This window comes from Petromyzon marinus, chromosome 26 (genome assembly GCF_048934315.1).
Source record: "Petromyzon marinus isolate PM22_M1 ecotype Great Lakes invasive population chromosome 26, UKy_Petmar_22M1.pri1.0, whole genome shotgun sequence".
NCBI lineage: Eukaryota > Metazoa > Chordata > Hyperoartia > Petromyzontiformes > Petromyzontidae > Petromyzon > Petromyzon marinus.
Genome location: NC_133692.1, coordinates 9,816,262 through 9,837,869, shown reverse-complemented (window position 1 = coordinate 9,837,869; position 21,608 = coordinate 9,816,262). Strand labels below are relative to the sequence as shown.

General features: G+C 50.3%; 1 protein-coding gene across 3 annotated transcripts in view; it reads right to left on the bottom strand.

Annotated features, from left to right (window-relative positions):
* Positions 1-217: 217 nt before the first annotated feature.
* Positions 218-21,608, bottom strand: part of LOC116946078 (uncharacterized) — a 32,287-nt gene continuing 10,896 nt past the window's right edge. For all 3 annotated transcript variants that reach the window (XM_076069920.1, XM_076069922.1, XM_076069921.1), the window contains exons 3-11: positions 21,439-21,546; positions 20,616-20,747; positions 19,507-19,711; positions 18,237-18,328; positions 17,590-17,655; positions 16,725-16,899; positions 15,521-15,631; positions 11,786-12,022; positions 218-10,719 (exon numbers count right to left, since the gene is read on the bottom strand). In XM_076069920.1, the coding sequence (XP_075926035.1) occupies positions 8,918-10,719; positions 11,786-12,022; positions 15,521-15,631; positions 16,725-16,899; positions 17,590-17,655; positions 18,237-18,328; positions 19,507-19,711; positions 20,616-20,747; positions 21,439-21,546 (2,928 nt within the window). In that variant the 3' untranslated portion in view covers positions 218-8,917. The remainder of the gene's footprint in view (positions 10,720-11,785; positions 12,023-15,520; positions 15,632-16,724; positions 16,900-17,589; positions 17,656-18,236; positions 18,329-19,506; positions 19,712-20,615; positions 20,748-21,438; positions 21,547-21,608) is intronic.

The following is a 21,608-nucleotide window of genomic DNA, read 5'->3' as shown; positions in this document are numbered from 1 at the left end:
CTTCGGATCGCCGCCTTTCTTCAAGTACTCCCGAGGTCCAGGCTCCGTTCCTAGGGTGACCCAGACAGCAACTTGTGATGGATGGACGATGTTTATCACGTTGGAGGAGTGATGACGGATGTATCATTGATGGACGTTTATGGATGGATGCATGATGACGATCGATGATGATGATGACGAACGGTAACAACACGACACCCAAACAAAATCGGCTACATCGTTTTAATCCTCCTTTATTTGTCCACTTAATTGCGCAATGAACACTCGATGGGGCTTTACTGCAACACACCGACAGCGTGGGGAGGGGGGGGCACCACGGAAACGTTCACGCGCGCCTCGGAGTAGGATTCGCAGCTCGGGTAGATGACACGTGAAGATAGACGGGGGCAGACTTGTGGATAGGTGTACATGCAGACAGGTTGATGGCTAGACGGGCAGACGGTAAACTTTAACGTGTAGATCGGAGGTTTGAGAACCGTATTCTTTAATGATAATAAATAATTTAGATTTACAGCTTTCGTGACTGCAGGGATTCATATTCTTGGTTCTTTCGGTAAAGTCACGTAGAAGGGAAACAATAAAATAATAAAAATATAAAACAATAAAATTATCACGACGTTTCGACTGCAACACAAGCAATCATCATCATCAGGTGTGAAAACCACAGCAAGAAAATGTTCTTGCTGTGGCTTTCACGAAAATTGTATTGTTTTATATATTTTTTATTGTTTCCCTTCCACGTGACTTTACCGAAAGAACCAAGAATAATAAATAATTTGTAATGCGAGGTTTGTGTTCACCCTTTGAGAAAGGGACTGATCTCGAAGGTGGAAGAAAGCACACGCAAGCGGAGAGCCAACCAGCAGCAACGGACGCTAACCAGTGCCCAAGATCTGCGGTCCTATATTATTGGGACGTTCTGACAATCCCATTACCGAGTGTCTATGCATATGGGAGAAAAACCCACACGTGCAAGGTTGTGAGTAACACTCAATCGCCGTACAGATAAACTACAGACGTACATTACTCCATTTGCTACACTGCCATCGTAAGATGGTGACCTGGATTTCCACGGGGAGGGTGTATTACGAAATGTGTGTGATCCACAAACCCTCGCCTCCAAAGTGCTAGAACTACAGGCGCTAGGGTCGAATATAACTTTCAAATACTTTTTTTTGTGGACGACCACACATTAACACACACACACACGCACCCCAGACGCCTCGGCTACTGCCTGGGGCTCTTGTGCTTACAGATGTGACGGAGCGTGATGAAACCAAAAACACATCGCTGTTGCCATGTTGAAAATGTTCCCCCTTTAGTCCTCCACAACTGGTGCTGCTGAGACGCTGTGGCGATGGATAGATGTCACTTGTGGGTTATTCCGAAGTGGTAGGCGGCCCATGTGGCCATAGGCCACTGGCACGCAAGTATATGGACAGGAGGACACAATAGGCAGATGTGTGGATAGGGATCCATACAGAAAGGCAGGCAGACGAGCAAATATCAAGATATAGTATAAATGTTGAACTTCTTTCGCACCGGACATAGCCAACCGTGTTAACTGGAGGTGCATGGAAGGACAACCAACTCAACACAAACATCAATTTCTAAATAAATGAGTTTTCGATCCAGATTTAAAAGTTCATAGCTCCAGTGGCTTCCTAATATCTGAAGGAAGAGCGTTCCAGACGGCCGCAGAGGCGCATCTGAAAGGGCGCGATGCAGCGACCGTCTTTTATCGATGGCCAGCAAAAAGCCGCTGCTGCGAGGATGGCAAGAGCTAGCGTGCGATGGTTTCTGCTCTTTGATGAGAGTGGGCAAATTAAAAGAAAGACGGAATGTGTATACAAGTAAATAGATTCATGCAAAACATGTATAGGTGGGCAGGCAGAAAAGTAGGTCAGCTGACATTGTATACATGTAGATAGACATTTAAATAAGCACATATGTAGTCAGATTGATGGCATGGAGGGGTAATGATATTGATTGGTTGATAGGCAGACATGTAAACCGGCAGACGAGATCGACAGGAAGGTAAGGATACACGTGGATAGGTTTACGCTAACAGAAAAAAAACAGGCATGTAGAGATAATAGACAAATCGATATGCACAAAAACATATTGCAGTTAGGTGGATATAAGGGAGTGTCAATAGAGTGACAGAGGAGACAGGTACGTGGTAAGTTGATCACTACCGAGATAAGCACGTTTGTGGATGAAGCTAGGGAGCAAAGCTGATCGGGGGTTGTGGATATGCAGATACAAAAGCCTTCAAAGGGTTGCCAAAGGGTGCACACGTTCATAATCACAGCAAACACCTCTCCAGACGCGGTGAAGCTGGACTTGGGAGTATGCTAGAAAAGGCTCCCAGAAAAATCCTATCACAATACTTGTTTTGCGCGCTAATCCTCGCAAATAAAGTACTTAAAATGAGAGTTGTTTGCGAGTGTATATTGTGGGCTTAATGCACGCGGTGAACCCTTGAACCTTGGCCATGTCAGACTACCACCATCGTTCTACCGCTGTACTCGAGTGGCCTTGCACTCTCTTGTTTTTGGACATTAATTTCTTAAGGTAAAATTATGGAAAATAATGAAATTTATTTTTATAAATGTTGATGGTAAACAAACTCATCATTCTACCACACGTTAATAGATGATGATGATGATGGTGGTGACTCGGATTCAACTGTGGTGCTGTGTGAAAAAAAGTGTCTGTACATTGTACATATTTAGTTTATGGTTGTGATTGTGTAGTTAATACTTGTTACCTATGAATGAATGCTGAGTGTCATCTATGGGGCCAAGTGTTTTCAATCTTATCATTCCACTCATTCACCCAGGAAAAGCCTCAGTCTCAACTCTGTTCAGGAGGGTCCTGCCATTGTTTCGCAGCAGGGGACGATGTTGTTGCGTGTAATCCCAAGTGAGTGACTTGCATGCTAATCTTTCAGCTCTTGGGATGTTTGGCCAATACCGGTTACATTGTACGCTTATTTAAATCGGTGAGGAAATGGGTGCACCCAAAGGAAACCCATGCAGATCAAGGGGGGAGGAGGGGTGAACATACAATACCCCACACACTGCAAGGCACCCAAGTCGGGAATCGAACCCAGATATTTCTTGCTGCGAGGCACAAGTATTATCACTGCGTCTTGATGACACTGAACTGCCAGTGCAGTATCAGTGTACAGATATTACTTGTGGTACTCTGGACTGTCCCAATCGCTGGCAAGGCCCTGCCCTCCCAAAGAGTCCGGCTTGGAGAGGTCGCGCCGCTGCGCGGCACCGATAGGTAAACGGGCGCGGGGACGACGAACACTGCCTTCGACAGGGGAGAGAGAACTGCGCAAAGCGGGAGCAACTTTCAATTACCATGAGAGGATCCATAAACGACCAACGCACGAACACGTACACACGCAAGCACTCGCGGTAGTCTTGTATATATTGAAATATCGATGACGGGTCAGGCACACGCGTCTAGCAACTACATGGGACGATGGCTACGTCTATATAACCTTATATTCGGCGAGCACGAGGAGTTCGTTTCAAGGTAACAGGATTTGTTCCAAATACTTTCAGAATCACGAGGGGGAGGGGTGGGTGACGCCGCTCGATATGGCTTCGGACGCCCAGGAGGTGCTCAACGCTCCCCCCTCCCAAACTCGCAGAGAGACGCCGAAGATTTCACAAAATTGTGCCGCATCTTTTCCAATGGTTGTTCCGTTTCGTAATTACGCGATTGTGCCGATGATTGCGGCGGTGCGGGGATAACAATGGGTTGCTGTCGTTGAAATTTTTAATGAGGAAACTGCAGAGTGTAGCACTCAAAAACGCGAAGAGGAACATCTGGGTTTTCTTACAGAACATTGGCTTTACTACGAAACGATTTATTGATAGAATTATAAGAACTTTAACAGCAAAATAAAGTATGTAACTGTGGTGTACTGTATTTGAGAGAAGAAACTGAAAATTGGGGAGTCGTTTGTTTTTAAGCATCGAACGTTAAGGTGCAATTGCATCCATGCGGGTGTTTCTCAGCGATACGCACCAGCTCTCGAGTGCAGGCAAAATAATAACACAGGAAATGTCTGGCGGGTCGGAGGTCAGAGGGCTCGGCTGGCAGCGCTCAGACCCTGGGTTCCAACCCAGGCAAGCCACGTGGGACTAAACTGGGTCATCGAGTGTGGCTAGATGATGTTATCAGCCCGGTCACCAATGACTGCGCAGAGAGAGAGAACATATCCCATCACGTTGAATGGTCTGGCCCTGCACGTTTGATTCAGTACTTCATTTGGCTAATTTTCAGCTCTGCATGAAATAAAATGTGTCAGTTTGGCCGTTTTGTGATGACCGGTTCTCTCGAGCAGGGCAAGTGGGAAAGCGCAACCCGTTCGCCGTGTGGACCAGAGGTCATTTGATGAAGGCTGCTCAGAAGTAGTTTTGTAAGATCCGCTTCACAAACGACTCTGAGAGATTCGAACTCGCGTACGTTCTCTCATCCACGCATTCCTCATTCTGTCACTCGCCGTGCAGTAAGTCCAAGTATTTATCTCTCCACGGTTTTTTGCACACTTTTGAGTTTTGCTCTATTTTCAACGTGAATCGTGGGCTTCGTGCCGATTCGTCTGTTAAATCGAAACCGTCAGGATTCGTAATATGGCTTGAATATCATACGGCGGCGATATACAGCGGTACAAATCGGGGCAAATCCGTGTGAATGCAGAATTACACCGGAGGCTTTACATTTAAGATCCTGCAGCTGTGTACACCTCCTGGTTGAAACGAAGCCACGTTAATCCCTGTACTTCTGACACATTGATCACGTGTGAAAGGGGCCTTGCTTGACTATGCATAGACAGAACCACTGTTGAAACACGAAAACTTCACGCAACATCTTTACAGGGTTTTTGTTGTCGTTACGATCTCTTTGTTTGGTCTGCCTCCCAAACGTGTCGCATTCAAAACCATCCGCAGGAATGGATCACAGGGACGCCCAAACGGAAAACGCAGCGTGTTATTTCGCGAGCCCAGGTTCTCAAACGCCATCGATATCAAACGCCAATCGCACGTGGATTGCAACAGGACAGCACCAGGCCACTGGTAGCTGTCTTAAAATTAAAGCTGCCAGGATTTTTCGTATGGCTTTGAACATCGTACGTGAGCTGCGCACAGCACTGAAACACGATAAAAAAAATCTACGCCGAGGACCACTATTAAGGAAGGCGGCGGCTCAAAAGCTTTAGCCTTGTAGACACGTGCCACATCAGTGCTGCAGGTTCTCCGACGCAACTGTGAAGCTTCGTAATTTTCGAATAGATGCTTTCAAGTGACTTAGACGCTGCTATACGCTCCGCAGACATCACTGTAGGTGATTTCCAAATATATTTACGTTGTATACCCCCCCCCCCCAAATGCTATCCTGATTGTGCTATCGGTGTCATATTATGAAAGGAGGAATCCATTCTGATTGCTTGCAGAGCGGTGAAACCCTCAGTGCTGGGCAACGGCGCGCATAAGCAGACTTCACAGAACTACTTCTGAAATCCCTTCAAAAATCACCTGTGTTCCGCGCAGTATGGATGGGGACGGCACCTTCCCGCTCACCAGAGGAATGTTTGTTGCGTGACACACCAATGTCTTTCATTGTAAGGACCTGCGATTTAACGAAATTAAGTGAAGAACATATTTTCGGCGATGCGGGGTTTTTTTTTAGTGCAGTCATTGGTGACTGGGCAGAAACCATCAACTCAACCCACTTGAGTGGACCCAATTAAATCACAGGTGGCTGAAACCTGGATTTGAGCTGTTGAGGCTCCCAGCAGACTGCCACACATTTTAAAATGTAGCTAAGGTGATTTCTTGGTTCTTTCGGTAAAGTCACGTAGAAGGGAAACAATAAAATAATAAAAATATAAAACAATAAAATTCTCACGACGTTTTTATATTTTGTTTTATATTTTTATTATTTTATTGTTTCCTTTCTACGTGACTTTTTCCGAAAGAACCAAAGAATATGAATCCCTGCAGTCTCGAAAGCTTTAAATCTAAAATTTAAGGTGATTTCATTACAGAGGTGCGTCTGAAAGTCAATTGACAGTATTTTTTCAATCAATAAAGCTTCAGTCTCGCACAGGGCAGTGTAGAACCACACGGCCTAGGTTCCCTGGCGTATATCGCTGCAACGGATATTCAATAAAATCTATTCTCACACTCGTGTAGCCATGCATCGTGTTGTGCACTTCAGAATCGATTATTTCTGATGCATATGAGCAGCCATGATCTATCCGCTACTGGAGTAAGGCCTCCAAAAGCTGTCGACAGTCCTCATCTACAAATCCATGGAGCTCCCACGCACGAGCTGGTCTCATCGCTTAAATCTAGATTCTTTAGATTAATTTGGCTGCTATAAATTTCCACGTGATAAGCCACTTAGTTGAATTATTATTTGTGGCCAGGTCGCGTCTGAAAAAGAAGCTAACAGTGCAGTAGGCCCTACCTGGTAGTATAATTTAAATTTTTTATATATATTTCGTGATTTGCCGACCTGTCCTATACCTTGCACTCCTATCGTATTTTTGTTTTGCTTGTTGTTGCCACTTTCTGACCTGCCCCCTATTGGACATCTGTTAAAAAGAGCTGTATAGCTCATCGGATTCCTCCACTGTAAATACATATTCTGATTCTCTCTCCTTTGGCTGCCACTCCATCCTTAGTTGCACCGGCCCACTTAATTTTCGTAACAGTCCATATGCTTTCGCTAGAACTTGCGCATGGTCTCCGGTGGATGCGTGCGCTCCTCTTTCGGTCTCTCAACGTAATGCCAGGCATACACATCTCTCCATGCCGTCGTTTGCACTGGACTTACCAGCGTTCGTTCGTTTCTGCTCGCCTTGGCAATGCGCCTCGAGGAAGAAGTCTTCGGTCGGCGAAATTTACCCCTTCTCTCAGACATCGATCGGAAACATGGGACACTGATACGTATACACCACATGGCATTGCTCCGCAGCCACTTTAGACTCCAAACGCACAACTTTGGCAGGACAATTATCTATTCTTAAATCGTGATCAATGGGGGGAGAACATTGTTGCATGCTGGCGACAACTTGCCCATGATTTCAAACAAACCAATTGAATGGTTTTAAAAAATATACATTTGTTTGTGCAGTCATTGGTGACCTGGCTGAGGCCATCAATTCGCTCCAGGTTTTAGCCACCAACGGTGGCTAAAACCTGGACGGTGGCTAAAGCCTTTCTTTGAACCTTGGAGCTCGGCAATGCTGGCCCAGGAGTTTTGACACAGTGATTACAAGCTCCTACCTACAGCCCCCAGACCACGCCACCACTCGCCTCCCACAAGAGTTGCTTTTAGAAGTTGGTGCAGACCACAATGCACTCGCACGCGTGCGTGCCCAGACACACAATGCACATCATCAATTGCTGTTGCTCTGCAGCACGAGCGTACAGAATTGCTGAGCGCACCACATCTCCCAAAAAGCAACAGCGGTAGCAGCGGCAGCAACGATAGAACCAAAGCAAATGTACGGCTCTCCGACGTGCTTTCCGGTTGTACCATCTGCTATTCAGCGTGATGTCCGACGTTTCGCGACAGCACACCTGCGGCGACGTTTGCAGGAGCAAAAGCAAATGAAATCGTGTCTGAAGTGTCCACCACCCTGAAATCCGTTGAGGAGGTTCCCAAATGAAAGTGGTCAGGTGATGTAAACGCCAGAAGTGAGAAAAGAACTGAATATTAAATAGCCCCATTTAGTGCCAATTGCATGGAGGAGCACGCTACCTAATCAAAACACGAGCCTTTACCCGAAGTTAAATGGTGCAAATATCTTGAGATAGTGTTGCCAGCAATAATGTTGTCTGCATTGCGTTAATATAAGAGGGGTCCGATCGTTGGGGAAATAACGTTTAATTGAGGTCTTGCAACACAGCAACTTTGTCCAAAGGCTTTGACGCTGTTGTTGTTGCTTTTGTATAAACAACATAAGCTCTGATCATTTTGGGATTTAAACCTCAAAAAATGCAAACATTGGCCCTGGGCATGACATTTTGGATGATCCGAATTTTGTTTTTATTTCGTCATAATAATCCGAAGATATGACGTCACAGGAAGTGACGCTACTTCAACGATGTCGCGTCAACGCTTTTTTCGCCAAAGTTGAGGTGCCATTGGGCGAGATCACTTTTGGTACCCTAACAAAGAGCTATATTATTGCATAATGCTAAGGATTCTAAATTCCCCCAGTCCCAAATTGTCCTTAATATTCCAACGACCTCAAATCAGACCATTTTCAATCCAAGACTCATCCCATGCTCTGATTTTGTGGGAAAATATTAACCTGGTTGTCACAGAATCCTGGCCCCAAAATCCTAATTATTTAATGTGGATGATAACTAAGGGTTGGTTGTTTTTTAGGAAACCTGATTAATCTTCCTCAACTTGTATTTCTACCTCGTATAAAATGCCTCGTCTTTTTCATGTCTAGGCCAAGCAGGTGCCTTTACTTGCCTAGCTCTCATGGCTGTGTTGCTTCGGTAGTTCGCTACTCTATATGTACGCTGAAGTTCTCTTGCACCATACGTCGTCAACCGTGCTATAATCGGTTGGCTACGTAATCGGTTGAAGCATAGTTTTAGCAGGGATTTACAATGAAAATTAGGAGAATGACTGTTGCACCCTTTAACTCCAGCTCTATCTCCTGCCAACATCGAACGAACCAAGTAGCTCCTCTCAATAGCCCTTCCCCATAACCCAAACCCCAGCCCTACTTCCAGCACCTCAAATGGCCAACCTTTCGATGTTCATTTGCTTTTCTCCCTTCGCACGTTTGCCATTGCCCACACATTTCCTTTGTGTTCACCGGGACACCTCGGGACATCGCCGTGCTCCGCCGCTGGCCTCAGTCGCTGCCATTGCTCGTCGGGCGATGGGCGACCTCCTCGATAACGGCCGACTCGGCCACTCCGCCCGTTTCCACCGAGGCCTTTTCCAGGACGTGCTGTTGTCCTTTTTCTGGCGCCAGCGCTAAACCGTCGGCCTCCTGAAGATCCTTGACCCGCGGGTCTGCGCCGTGGGAATTCTCCTCCGGTTGCTCCGACGGCGAACCCTCCGCGACCGCCGTGGCGGCGGCGGCGGCGGCGGCGGCGACCCCTGTGGGGGATCGGGATGCGGCCGACTCGAGGGCCTCCGAGGAGGTCGCAGTCGAGGCCACCGTCTCGGCGGTCCGAGCGGGCGGGGGGTCGTCGCAGGGTGGAGGAGGAGCGGCATCGACGATTGGCTCCGCTTCTGCTGACTCCGGCTCTCCGTTGCTCGAGGCGCCGGCGTCATCGCGAGGGGACGTTAGGCTGAGCATATCCGCGTAGCCAGAAGCGGTCCCAGGCTCTTTCTGCTGCTGCTGCTCCTGTGGCTCTGATGGCTGCAGTATCTCTGAGCTGAAGCCAAGTAAATCGTCGAGACCCGAGGACGGTGCAAGCGCTTGCACCACAGGCAGGATTAGCGATGGAGTGCCGTCGGGGATTTTGATTGGAGCTGCGAGTGGGACGTTCGGTCCTTCAAAGCTCAGCAAATCATCGAGATTTGAACTGGGCGGAACAGGTGAAGAATCTGACCCAGAGGTCATTGATTGCTGGGACGATGGCTTTGAATATTCACGAGTAACCTGACCAGCATCTACAACACTCAAGACTTGAGTTGGTGAAGGAGGGGGAAAGACTTTCGGCTGCTGCTCTTTCTGCTCCTGCTGCTCTTTATGCTCCTGCTGCTCTTTCTGCTCCTGCTGCTCTTTCTGCTCCTGCTGCTCTTTCTGCTCCTGTTGCTGCTGTTGCTGCTCCCGCTGTTGCTGTTCCCGCTGTTGTTGCTCCCGCTGTTGTTGCTCCTGCTGTTGTTGTTGCTGCTGCTGTTCCCGTTTTTGCTGCTGTTGCTGCTCCCGCTGTTGCTGCTGTTGCTGCTGCTCCTGCTGTTGCTGCTGCTCCCGCTGTTGCTGCTGCTGCTCCCGTTGTTGCTGCTGCTGCTCCCGTTGCTGTTGCTGCTGCTCCCGCTGTTGCTGCTGCTGCTCCCGTTGTTGCTGTTGCTGCTCCCGTTGCTGCTGTTGCTGCTCCCGTTGTTGCTGCTGCTGCTCCTGCTGTTGCTGCTCCCGTTGTTGCTGCTGTTGTTGCTGCTGCTCCCGTTGTTGCTGCTCCCGTTGTTGCTGCTCCCGTTGTTGCTGCTCCTGCTGTTGCTGCTCCCGTTGTTGCTGCTGTTGCTGCTGCTGCTGCTCCCGTTGTTGCTGCTCCCGTTGTTGCTGCTCCTGCTGTTGCTGCTCCCGTTGTTGCTGTTGTTGCTGCTGCTGCTCCCGTTGTTGTTGCTCCCGTTGTTGCTGCTGTTGCTGCTGCTGCTGTTGCTGCTCCGTAGGCGCAGCAGGAATCCGTCCGCCGAGCCGGGGGGATGGCGGGCGTGCCGGCGGCTTTCCGGACCCGGGGCTGACTGCTTGAGGCTGCGGGCTCTGGCCTGGAGCCAGGCTCGTGGTGGTGGTGGTGGTGGCTGCAGCGGAGGGAGCAGCAGCAGGGGTGGACTTCTGCTGAGGTTTTGTGGACACCCGTGGGGAGCGGGGTGCAGCCACAGGAGGGGGGGCAGAGTGCGCTGCTGGTGCGAGTGTTGCTCCTGGCCCTGCTGCTGCTGGTCGTGCGACGGGAGCTGGACTTACAGATGTGGCCAAAGATTGTCCTGTGAATGCAAGTCGCATGCACGACACGCTCGCATGTACGAACGCCAACGTGTGCTTGCACACAAACGCAGATGTACACATTGGACAGCAGTTTCTATGGGTATGTACACACTCCGATGTGATTTCCAGCTGTGTTCCTCTAACAAATGTCTACGTTTGTCTGAGGATCTTGTTGTAGGTGACTTTTCTCGTGCTCATATTCGTCTTGCAGTCTTCTATACCTTATTCAAAATAAGTTAGGGCTAGGACTAACACTGGCAGCTGGTCGTCTAGTCAGAGATAAACCTAGTGGCGAGTTGGTTAGGGGTAGAGCTGGTGCTCGTCGCTGGTTGGTTAATGTGGTTCGGGGTTAAAGGTGGGCCTTGCATTTAGTTGGCTGTTGTCCTCCACCGCCAAATCGCATCAGGTGGCTTTTTTCCGAATTCAACAATCGTCTCGATGTTGTCCATACAGCAGGTGGAGGGCACATAGAGCATTTATAAAATGGTTAGAAAAACTTGATACCTCATTAAACCGTTGGCAACTGTTTGTGTAATTGTAACATGTTGGCATCGTGAAATATACTGGTTTGAAATTGGGTCCATCTTTTTTAAACACATTGTATATACTCTTTGGTTCTATTCGGTAAAGTCGCGTAGGTAAAAAAAAATAAAACAACAAAAATCACGACGTTTCGGCCACAACACAAGTGGCCTTCATCAGGTGAAGAGACCGTACTGTCTAGAGGACAGCGCTGGTCCCTTCACCTGATGAAGGCCACTTGTATTGTGGCCGAAACGTCGTGATTGTTGTTGTTTTATTTTTTTTACCTACGCGACTTTACCGAATAGAACCAAAGAGTATGGATCCTTGCAGTCACGAAAGCTTTAAATCTAGACATTGTATATATCACAACCGCTTTTCAGTTACTGCGGTCAGGGCATTTTACCGGCCCTTCCGCATCAACGGCCGGAGGCCTCAAGACCCGGCGGCCCGAGACTCGCTCCCGTAGCCCGCCACGAGTCCGGCTGGCGGCGTTTCCGCCGGCAGGACGAGCGGGGCGAGGTTTATCGAGACGGCTCTCACCGGACGGGAGCAGCAGGGCGGCGGAGGCGCCGGGCTGCGCGGCCGCCGCAGGCGATGGCGCGACGGGGCCGAGGTCGAGCAGCGGCAGGGGGGACTCCCCGAGGGCGAGGGCCGCCGCGACTTTCGCCTGGGGCCGGGCGGCGGCGACGCCGGGCCACTGCAGCAGGTCCACGGCGGTGGTTTGCGCGGCCGGAGCGGCGGCGAAGGCCGCGGGTGCGTCGTCGCCCAAGAGGTCGACTGCGAGGGATAAAAAAAAAAACAAAGGATTTTAAAAAAATATTTTCACGCTTTATCCATCCACCGCTGGATGAACCGCCTCCTCATGCGCTGTCGGTCGTGGGATGGGGGGGGGGCGGCGTTCACTGACCGAATCAAACCCAGGTTACTGGGTTTGATTCCCGCCACCACCTCCCACCACCACCACCCTCCTCCAGAACCACCACCACCACCACCACCACCCATCCACCACCCCCCCACCACCCCCCCATTACCCCCCCACCACTCCTCCGTGTGTCTGCCCTGTGGTTCACATGGCATTTTCTGCCTACCATGTGACAGCTCTTGTGTGTAACCAACCACCTGGGTCCGCTCTGAGGAGCAACCCTTGTACGATGAATAACAGGGTAATTGCCATTTTATACAGTGTCGGGTCACGGTCTGAATGAATCACGGCTGCTTCTTTTTGGTAAACAAGGAAAACGTAGAATTATATAATTTTCTTGTTTGTGGGACATTACAAAGTGGAGGAGAACCCTTGTCTGTCGTGCTATGGGGGTGGGGGGGGGTGGGGGGTGGGGGGGTGGAGGGGCAATATTGCAGATCCTATTTTCTGCGGGGTTATCTACAATTTTATCCATGGCGTAAAATATTGTAGACAACCCGAGGCTAACAGGAATTATTTGCAACGTGACTCCTCTTATCTGCGAAATAAATCACGGATATAAAGATGTCACTCCTTGAACAGTTATAGGAAAAGTTGCGGATAATCGCAGATGAGAGGAAAAAAGAGGGCCATAGAACACATTCTCCTGCGGAGGGAGCTGGTAGGAACGTTGGGTTGCTCGGTCAATGGCCAGGGTCAACGGCGGAACCACGTGGTGTATTCCGCAAATATGCCCGACTGTGAGGGCGGGCACAAGCCGGCGTGAGTAGGTTAAACGTTGAGTTTTATAAGGGCACCACGGGGTGACCAGCCCCTACCCACCCAGCCCCACCCCTCCCACCCCCCACCCCTCCCTCCCTCCCCACCCCCCACCCAGCCCCACCCTCCCCACCCAGCCCCTCCCCACCCTCCCCACCCAGCCCCTCCCCACCCTCCCCACCCTCCCCAGCCCCTCCCCACCCTCCCCTCCCCACCCAGCCCCACCCCTCCCATTTTATCCGCGTGTCCGGATACACGTGGACAGACATCCACAGACATACACAATTAATCCCCTGCCTCCTGTGATAATCCCGGTTGGGCTTCGAGTCCACTACGTTTCCTACCAGTAATGCCCACTAGGAGCGCATTTGTTATATATCCGGGTGTCCGGATACACGTGGACAGACATCCACAGACATACACAATTAATCCCCTGCCTCCTGTGATAATCCCGGTTGGGTTTCCAGTCCACTACGTTTCCTACCAGTAATGCCCACTAGGAGCGCATTTGTTATATATCCGGGTGTCCGGATACACGTGGACAGACATCCAGAGACATACACAATCCCCTGCCTCCTGTGAATTAATCCCGGTTGGGCTTCCAGTCCACTACGTTTCCTACCAGTATAATAGACTTTTACGCAAACACTACAGCTGCTGTGGATGATAGGAGTTGCAGGAAATAGGACCACGGATACGAATACCTATGTATAAGCCATCATGCACCACGGTGGCGGGATATTAACGACCTCACCTGGTATGCAGGAGGTCGTGGGTTCGATTCCGACCCTGACGCCTGTTGTATATTTGGAGTGTGCATGTTCTCCCTTTGGTCATGCGGATTTTTCTCCAGGCCCTCCAGTTTTTCCCTCCATGTTTAGAATCAATATGCGGTTAATGTCTTTGGCTGCTATAAATTTCCACGTGATAACGCAACTTCGTTGAGCTTTCATTTGGGGATAGGACGCTTCTTAATAAGATATATATAACTCGGTGGGCCTTACCTGGTAAAATAAAATAAAAACTAGAATTTTGTTTAATAGCTTATGCAAAAATCCCGATTAGCCAGCAGGGCTCTACCTGGAAAGAAAAAAATATTGGAGGAATTCTGAACTGGACTTGAGAACATATTCTGCCTGGAACGTAAAAATTATTGGTTCCTTTGAAAAGCTCGTCAAGTTTAAATGTGGCATTTTTCAGGGGCATACTGTTGCTTACAAAAGTTGTTGCATTGCTCCATTTAACATGGGCCGTAACCAGTGTCAGGTTCTCCTAGTAGCAAAAGTAGCTACATATGTAGCTACGGGCCCCGCACTTTCAAGGGCCCCGCGCTAAATGATTTCAAGCTATCAATTCCGGTTCAGTGATTTTGCACTTGCTCTATTACTATAGAACTATACTGCCTTCAACTTTTTATGAACGACTGAGTGTTTAAGGTTAGCGATTTGTCGTATTATCTGGCTGTATAGCAAATAAAACATACAATTAATCTAACATGCAAGTAAAAAATGTATGCGTTTTAATATTTACGTGTTTTTTTTTTTTATTAGGGCCCCTACAGGCCCCGCACTAGCTTAATCCGGCACTGGCCGTAATGAGTTGTTCATGGCTCTGCAACACAGACGAACCTTGCTCAAAACGTAAATAAATATGTTGCTGTGACACTAATGTTTAATAGTGTTTCGTTTTACACAGAGCGTCATTCATGCATATTGCGTCTCACAGTCGCCGAGCAAGTACAGATGAGCTGTGAGCCAGCCAGGCGGTGAACCAGCACCTACAATTGCCAAAGCTCCGCAATCCTTTACTATATATAGAAAGGTGTTTTCAGCCAATTATTGAGTGTTTATACGGGTGGGTGGAAAGCTGAGCACCTGGACAAAACCCATGTGTGTGAGGTGGGGACCCGGTACAGAAGGGACCGACAGAAGGCATTACATCCTCACTTTGCTGAGCTGCCTTCTCCTGGCGAGTCAGGGTACCAGCACCTCAACGCCCACAAGGAAGGGTGTTTCACAACACCTGCACGATCATTTACAGTCCAGGGGTCACCGAACCCCCGGGCCGCAGACCGGTACCGGTCCGTGGCCTGTTAGGAACCGGGCCACACAGCAGGTGAGTCCACGCGTGGCCCGGCCATTATTTTATTATTTACCACCTCCGTCCGCGCCTCTTTCCCGCACTGCGCGCTTGTCTCAGTCACGTGGTGTTGGTAAGCCCACAAGCTGACCCCTAGTAGCCACAATGAGTAACAAACACACGTCGCTGGAGAGCTTCTTTCAAAAGGGGGAAAGACCCAATGATGACCCCCCCCTCCCCCCCCCCGGTCCGTGAAAAAATTGTCTTCCACAAAACCGGTCCCTGGTGCCAAAAAGGTTGGGGACCGCTGAATTCTACACCACTCCACGAAGCCAATTCACAATTACACCGACGTCGCTGAAGCGCCCGGAAATCTACGTCCGAACTCGCCCACACGTGGACAATGGCCGTGACTTGCCGAGCCTCAACGGCTGAGGAGTGTGTAACGTGGCTGGGGGGGGTGCTGCGTTCGGCGATCGTGGTGGCGTGAGGCTAAGAGCCAAGCCCTTGCTCACCTGACGCACACGCTGGCACCGGTGTCGACCGCTGGGGCCCTGACAGCAATGAGGCCCAAGGATCGGGGGCAGGGGTGGCAACCCCAGACGGCCTCGCGGATGGTTTGGAGTCTGCGGAACACGAGAGACACGGACACTGAGCCCCCCGTGTGGAGACGTTTCGCGCAATCGAGGCAAGTGCTGTTATCAAGCGCTGTCGGCACTTCTTCGGCCATCAATTTAAGTCTTCTCGACTGGCGATGTTTAAACAGCACACTCAGGGCCGGATTAAGATTGTGTAGGCCGCTGGGCTGCAGGTACTGTGAGGCCCCCGGTAATATTTTTTTTGTAAAGGAAAACAAAGTTAAAGAAAAATATAATGTATTTTTACAAGGCTAACAACAAATCAAATTCAGCATTCACAACTGAAATAACTTTTCACTTAATCTCTGGAGGCCCTCCAGCTGACGGAGGCCCCTGGGCTACAGCCCCTAAAGCCCCGTGCCCTAACCCGGCCCTGATTACAGTGGGTACTCATTTAAGGCTGAGTCGACCTAGTAGAGGCCCAGGACCGGTTCAGAAATTGATTGCTCATGTACGCCATGGGCGGAAATCGGACTCGGGTCGCCAGATTCGTGTAGCAGGGTGCGCTAACAACTGCGCCACCGCTCCCCTGAAAATGCACGAAAACGAGGCAGAAGCGTGCACGCTCGTGCCACGTGGACTCCGTACCACGTGGACTCTGTCACTCGCTTCCAATGGCAGCCCTGGGCGAGCGAAAGTCCAGTTATGTATCGCGAGCCTTGAGAATTAACCCTAACCAATTAATCGATCCATTGTGCTACTCTTAATGAAAGTTGACATCACATGGATACGGAATTCGATTTTATGTTGTACAACGAAGGATATGTGGTATTGTGGACAGGTTCGTGTCTTTCGTATTTTCCTCCAATTTTATCTCAAATGTGCATACGGCATCACGTCACGAGGCAACGGACGCAGAGCCGTGCAACCCCTCATGTTAGATAACCATCCCACTGAAGCAAACATCGCATAACTACTTCTGAGTGAGCATGTTCTGACCTTAATTTTTGTAAATTCTATCTCAGCCATGTTAATCCGCACCATGTCTCGAGACGCGCATCCCTTTGTCTTTGAGCACCGACCCGCTGAAGCGGGCACCGCAGAACTACTCGGGAGCGAGCTCCCCAGTGTCTCTACGCACCGGTGGCAGTGGCGGCAGGGCGTGCGGGAGGGATGCTCCAGGGGTCGTTCTGAGCGACCGAGGGGGCGACCGTGTCCCAGACGTCCAGGGGCTGAGTCTGCTGCTGTTGCTGTGGAGCTGTGGACCCCGCAGTCAAAGGGGAACTGAAGCAATCTCCGATGTCGAGCAGCGGCAGCTGGGGAACAGCCGAGGGAGGGGAGGGGGGTGGAAAGGGAAAAGCGAATCGAATCAAATCCACACCTGTCAACCCACATCAGTGCCCTAGCTTATTACAGACCAATTCAGACCTTTTTGGTCACCCTGTGCCCTTCTAAATCTCAACGTTCATCCTACTAAGTCACATCGCGAAGGAGAAACACAAACAAATAGACAAACATGTTTTGTTTTGCCCGTATTGAAACGTCTGTACGCCGTGTGGACCTGAACACTCAATTTGCCTGTACAAGAATACGGGGCTAACCGCATGGGTTGACGTATATGCAAATCATTCAAGCAAAAAAAACGTATTCACTCTTTATGCGTTACAACTTAGAGAGTGCTGTTTGTTGCTGGCCGTATGCCGTTTCGGCGCCCATGGGCCTGTGCTCAGAATTGTGTTGAAGAAAATAAAAAAACACATAAATCGCACCGCCCTCATAGCGCAAGACAATAACGGCCTCGCCCTGGCTCACAGGTGAGTAGTGTCTGCCGCGGTTCGCAGTATGGGGACGAGGTTGCGATGTGGATGAACCCAATTAGGCCTTTTTTATTTTTGGACCGCAGCGCCGACATGGAGGAGACCTTTATCCAGCAGTGAATTTACAAAGTGTGGTCAATTATAATGATTATTATTGGCAGTCGTATTACGCTTAAATACTGATATTACCTCTACCGTCGCGGCTTCCTTGGTTGTCGTGGTGGGCTGCTCGGCTCTGCTCTCCGCACGTGGCTCCTGGTTCGACAATCGACAACAGCAAAAATGTGTGAGACGGTCTAATTATAGCGTATGGAGCAACCACATTATTACGTGTACCCCACATCACCCAGTGTGTGCACGCGCAGCCCTTTTGCCAATACACTGCTGGATGTGCCCCCACCCCCCCCCCCCTCCCGGCACATTGTGTGGGTCGTACGAGCTATTTAACCATACTTCACCGCGCAGGTCAATGTGGGTTGGTGAAGGCAGGGAGCATGTGACGTGGAAGCACGTGAGCACAGAGCAACAATGGAATAATATGCATGGCCGTCTGCTGCCGATCATGTCGCACCCGCAGCAGCCTACGACAACCCGGGGTGCATTGCTGGGTCGTCATTCTGAGCGCGCTATCCCAGGCGTAAACCCGCTTAGCTTCCGAGATCCGACGAGGTCGGAGCGCATTGCCGGTGAGTTGGTCGCACAGGGTCGTCGTGGTCATGTTCCGATCCGTGGTGATGCTCTGCATCGTGAAGTGGGTGGATCGTGTTCTGTTGTGCACTCTGAAAAGCTAAGCCAAAAAAGTGTGGTGGGTTTCGTTGATCGGTTCAGACCCTCACCTGCTCCGCCGGCACCGAAGGATCAGCTGCTTTCTCCTCTGCCCGATGAGGCTGTTCTTGCTCTGTACCGGCAGCCACTTGGGGAGACGATGCTGAGGTAGCCACACGTACCAACAACCGTCAGTTCATTACTCGGGAGTGCCTATGATAAGATGGCATTCTGATTACCATCGTGTCCACATTATTAGTAACTCGATAGTGCCTAAGATAAGATGCCATTCCGATTACCAGTCTCCAAATTACAAGTCGCACATTTTCCCCGGCATTTTAAGCAAATGTATTGTTATTCTGCAAAGCAGGAATTCCATCCTGCGGAGACGGAACATTATTTCGTTCATATTTTCCGTTCCCCATTGTGCTCCATGGAAGTGAGTGATGAGTTTGTGTGTGCGAAACTTCAACAATTGCGAGGGCCGGTTCAGAAAGTCAGGAACCGGTCGCCGCTTCCAAAAGGAATGTTGGGTAACGGGCACACTGATTGAGGGGCACACTGATTGAGGGGCACACTGATTGAGGGGCACACTGATTGAGGGGCACACTGATTGAGGGGCACACTGATTGAGGGGCACACTGATTGAGGGGCACACTGATTGAGGGGCACATTGATTGAGGGGCACACTGATTGAGGGACACACTGATTGAGGGGCACACTGATTGAGGGGCACACTGATTGAGGGGCACACTGATTGAGGGGCACACTGATTGAGGGGCACACTGATTGAGGGGCACACTGATTGAGGGGCACACTGATTGAGGGGCACACTGATTGAGGGGCACACTGATTGAGTCGCACGAATGGTGTCACGGCGCAGTGGCCAAAGTGCGTACATTTGCCCTCCTTGCTCAGTGCAAAGGGCAAAGTTCAAGCCTCACTCCACCGCATTGAGGAAGAGTCTCCACTAGAGGGAGCTTCTAGGGGTATTCGGTCTCCACACGTAACTTGGCGATCCACTTCATCGTGTTGAACTCATTAACTGTACACCGCGGGGTGGATTGAGGCGGGGGTGGGGATTTAAGAGACTTGCCGCATTGTTTCATCAACTACTTCGTCGCGACATGAAATCGAACCGGCGAATCTGCGTGACAAGTCCAGTGCGCTGAGCATCACGCCACGGCAGCTGCTTTCGTTCCCAGTTTTAAAAAAAGAAATAGTTTTATTGCTGCCCTTGGCATTTCTCCGTGTGCGTTTCTATTCATTTGACTAAAAAAACAAAACAAAAAACGATTTCGACCACCCAAACGTGGGAGCCCGCGAAGCGCGGCTGCGTACGCGTTCGCTGAGCGGCGGGCGACCCCCCGGAGCCTCCTCCGTCTCCTCCGTCGGACGACGCGGAGCCCAGCGCCTCCCTGGGCCCGGGGCTGCGACTGAGCCCCCCCAGGAACTGCGCGGCGCCCCCGGGCTTGGCCTTGCTCTGCGCCATGCGCTCCTTCGTCTTGAGCGCCAGCTCGCGCTTGGACTGGAGCAGCGCTTCGTCCTGATGGCCATACGGCAGCAACAACAGCGGGAGGCAGAGAGCGGCCCTCGCAAAACGAATAGCGCGAACGGGCGGACGGGGAGGATTCCCCGAGCTGCCCGGGCTGAAGCGCCCCCCCTCCCACCACCCCCCCCACTACCCCCTCTTACGAATAATCATTATGTAACACGATTTTTGTTCCTGGGTAGTATGTGTTATTTTCTAATTGCTTATGCCATAAAAGTAGAGAAAATGGCTATTATTATTCCCCACGAGCTTTTGTGACCTGGACTTTATGTGAAGGAATGACACAAATGCACACCACGTGTTCTCATTGAAAATAGGTAAATATAGAAATATCACTATCCTGGTCACAAAAGCAAAGTTTTTTGGGAATAATAGCCATTTTCTGTACTTTTCAGGCGTAAGCAATTAGAAAAAACACTTACTACCCAGGAACAAAAAAATAATATATTTTTTTACACTGTTATTAATGGAGTGGATAATAAAAATTGCTTTTGTGTCCTGGTCACAAAAGCAAAGTTTGTGGGGAATAATAGCCATTGTCCGTACTTTTCAGGCGTAAGCAATTAGAAAATGACACTTACTACCCAGGAACAAAAATGAATATGTATTTTGTTACACAGTGCAATCCACCAACCTCCTGTGCACAAACCGACTTCGTCCGATCCATCTTGCTCAGCGGACGTGCCCTACGACGCATTCCACTCATTGGCTGCCACAGAGGTGGGCTGCATTTGATCCTCATGGAAATAACAGGGCTATCTAGGAGCTTCGTAGCTCATCGGATTCCTCCAGTATAAAGCTCCCGATTCTGTATTGTCGACGGAATCGGACAGACCGGAGCACCCCCCCCCCCGCCCCCCACCCCGTGAAACGCGTCGAGGATTGACGCCGCGCCCACCTGCAGCAGAGCCACCAGCTGCTTGGACTTCTCGCGCACGTTCACGCCGTAGTCCTTGCCGTCGCGGTCCACGAAGCGGAATTCCTGCAGCATCTTGAGGCCGGACAGGTGCTCGCGACACTGCTCAGTCACCTGCGGGAACGGGCGAGCCGGGCGACCCTTAGTTGCAGAGGAGGCCCCCGTCGCTTCGTCTCGGCGAGGACGCAGGAGAAACGTGGGGACGGCTCGGAGGCTCAGAGCGCCGGGCTTTACAGCTTTGCATGATGCCGAATGCGCAATCAGAATTAAAAGTGAGGAAGTATGGTACGCAGAGAAGCTTGATCACATCTGAGTTCGTCCGTCGTGCGGCTGTTAATCCACGGGCGAATTATGGAATTGCCACGCCGTGTTGGCAACCAGGGCCGTTTGACTATCACCACCAAACAAGAGTGGCGCGTTGACAAAGATTGTATTCATACGTGGCCACTGGACGGGTCAAATTATTACCGAGACAGCTCATCCTCCTCTTCAGACGTGCCTTCGACGCTTTCCACGACCTAATTCAACATCGAAGTGCGACAACACTTCGCTCAAACTGCTTTGAGACCTCATCAGGCTGTGAGCTCGGAAATCGAGTGACAAGAACGGTAAGAATGTTGACATGAAACTGCCACGAAAACCTACATCTTGGCTTGGGAGTCCTACTTTTAACATCCCAGAATCCGGGGCGGGGAAGGGGGGGGAATAACGACGATGACGTTTGTGGTGGTGATGTTCTGGCCGTACAAATGAACCCCCGTGACCTTCCCTGTACTCTCACCACCACCACTGCCGCGCCACGAACCTTCTCGTTGCCGATTTGGGTGAGGCATTCGAGCAGCACCAGCGCCTTGTAGACGTGACGCCAGTTTCGTCCCCCGTCGCTCATCCTCTTCCACAGCATGGTCATCACCTGCGGAGCGAACATTCGCGCGCGGCGCCACTCGTCAGCCGATCCATCCGCGCAGGGTTCAA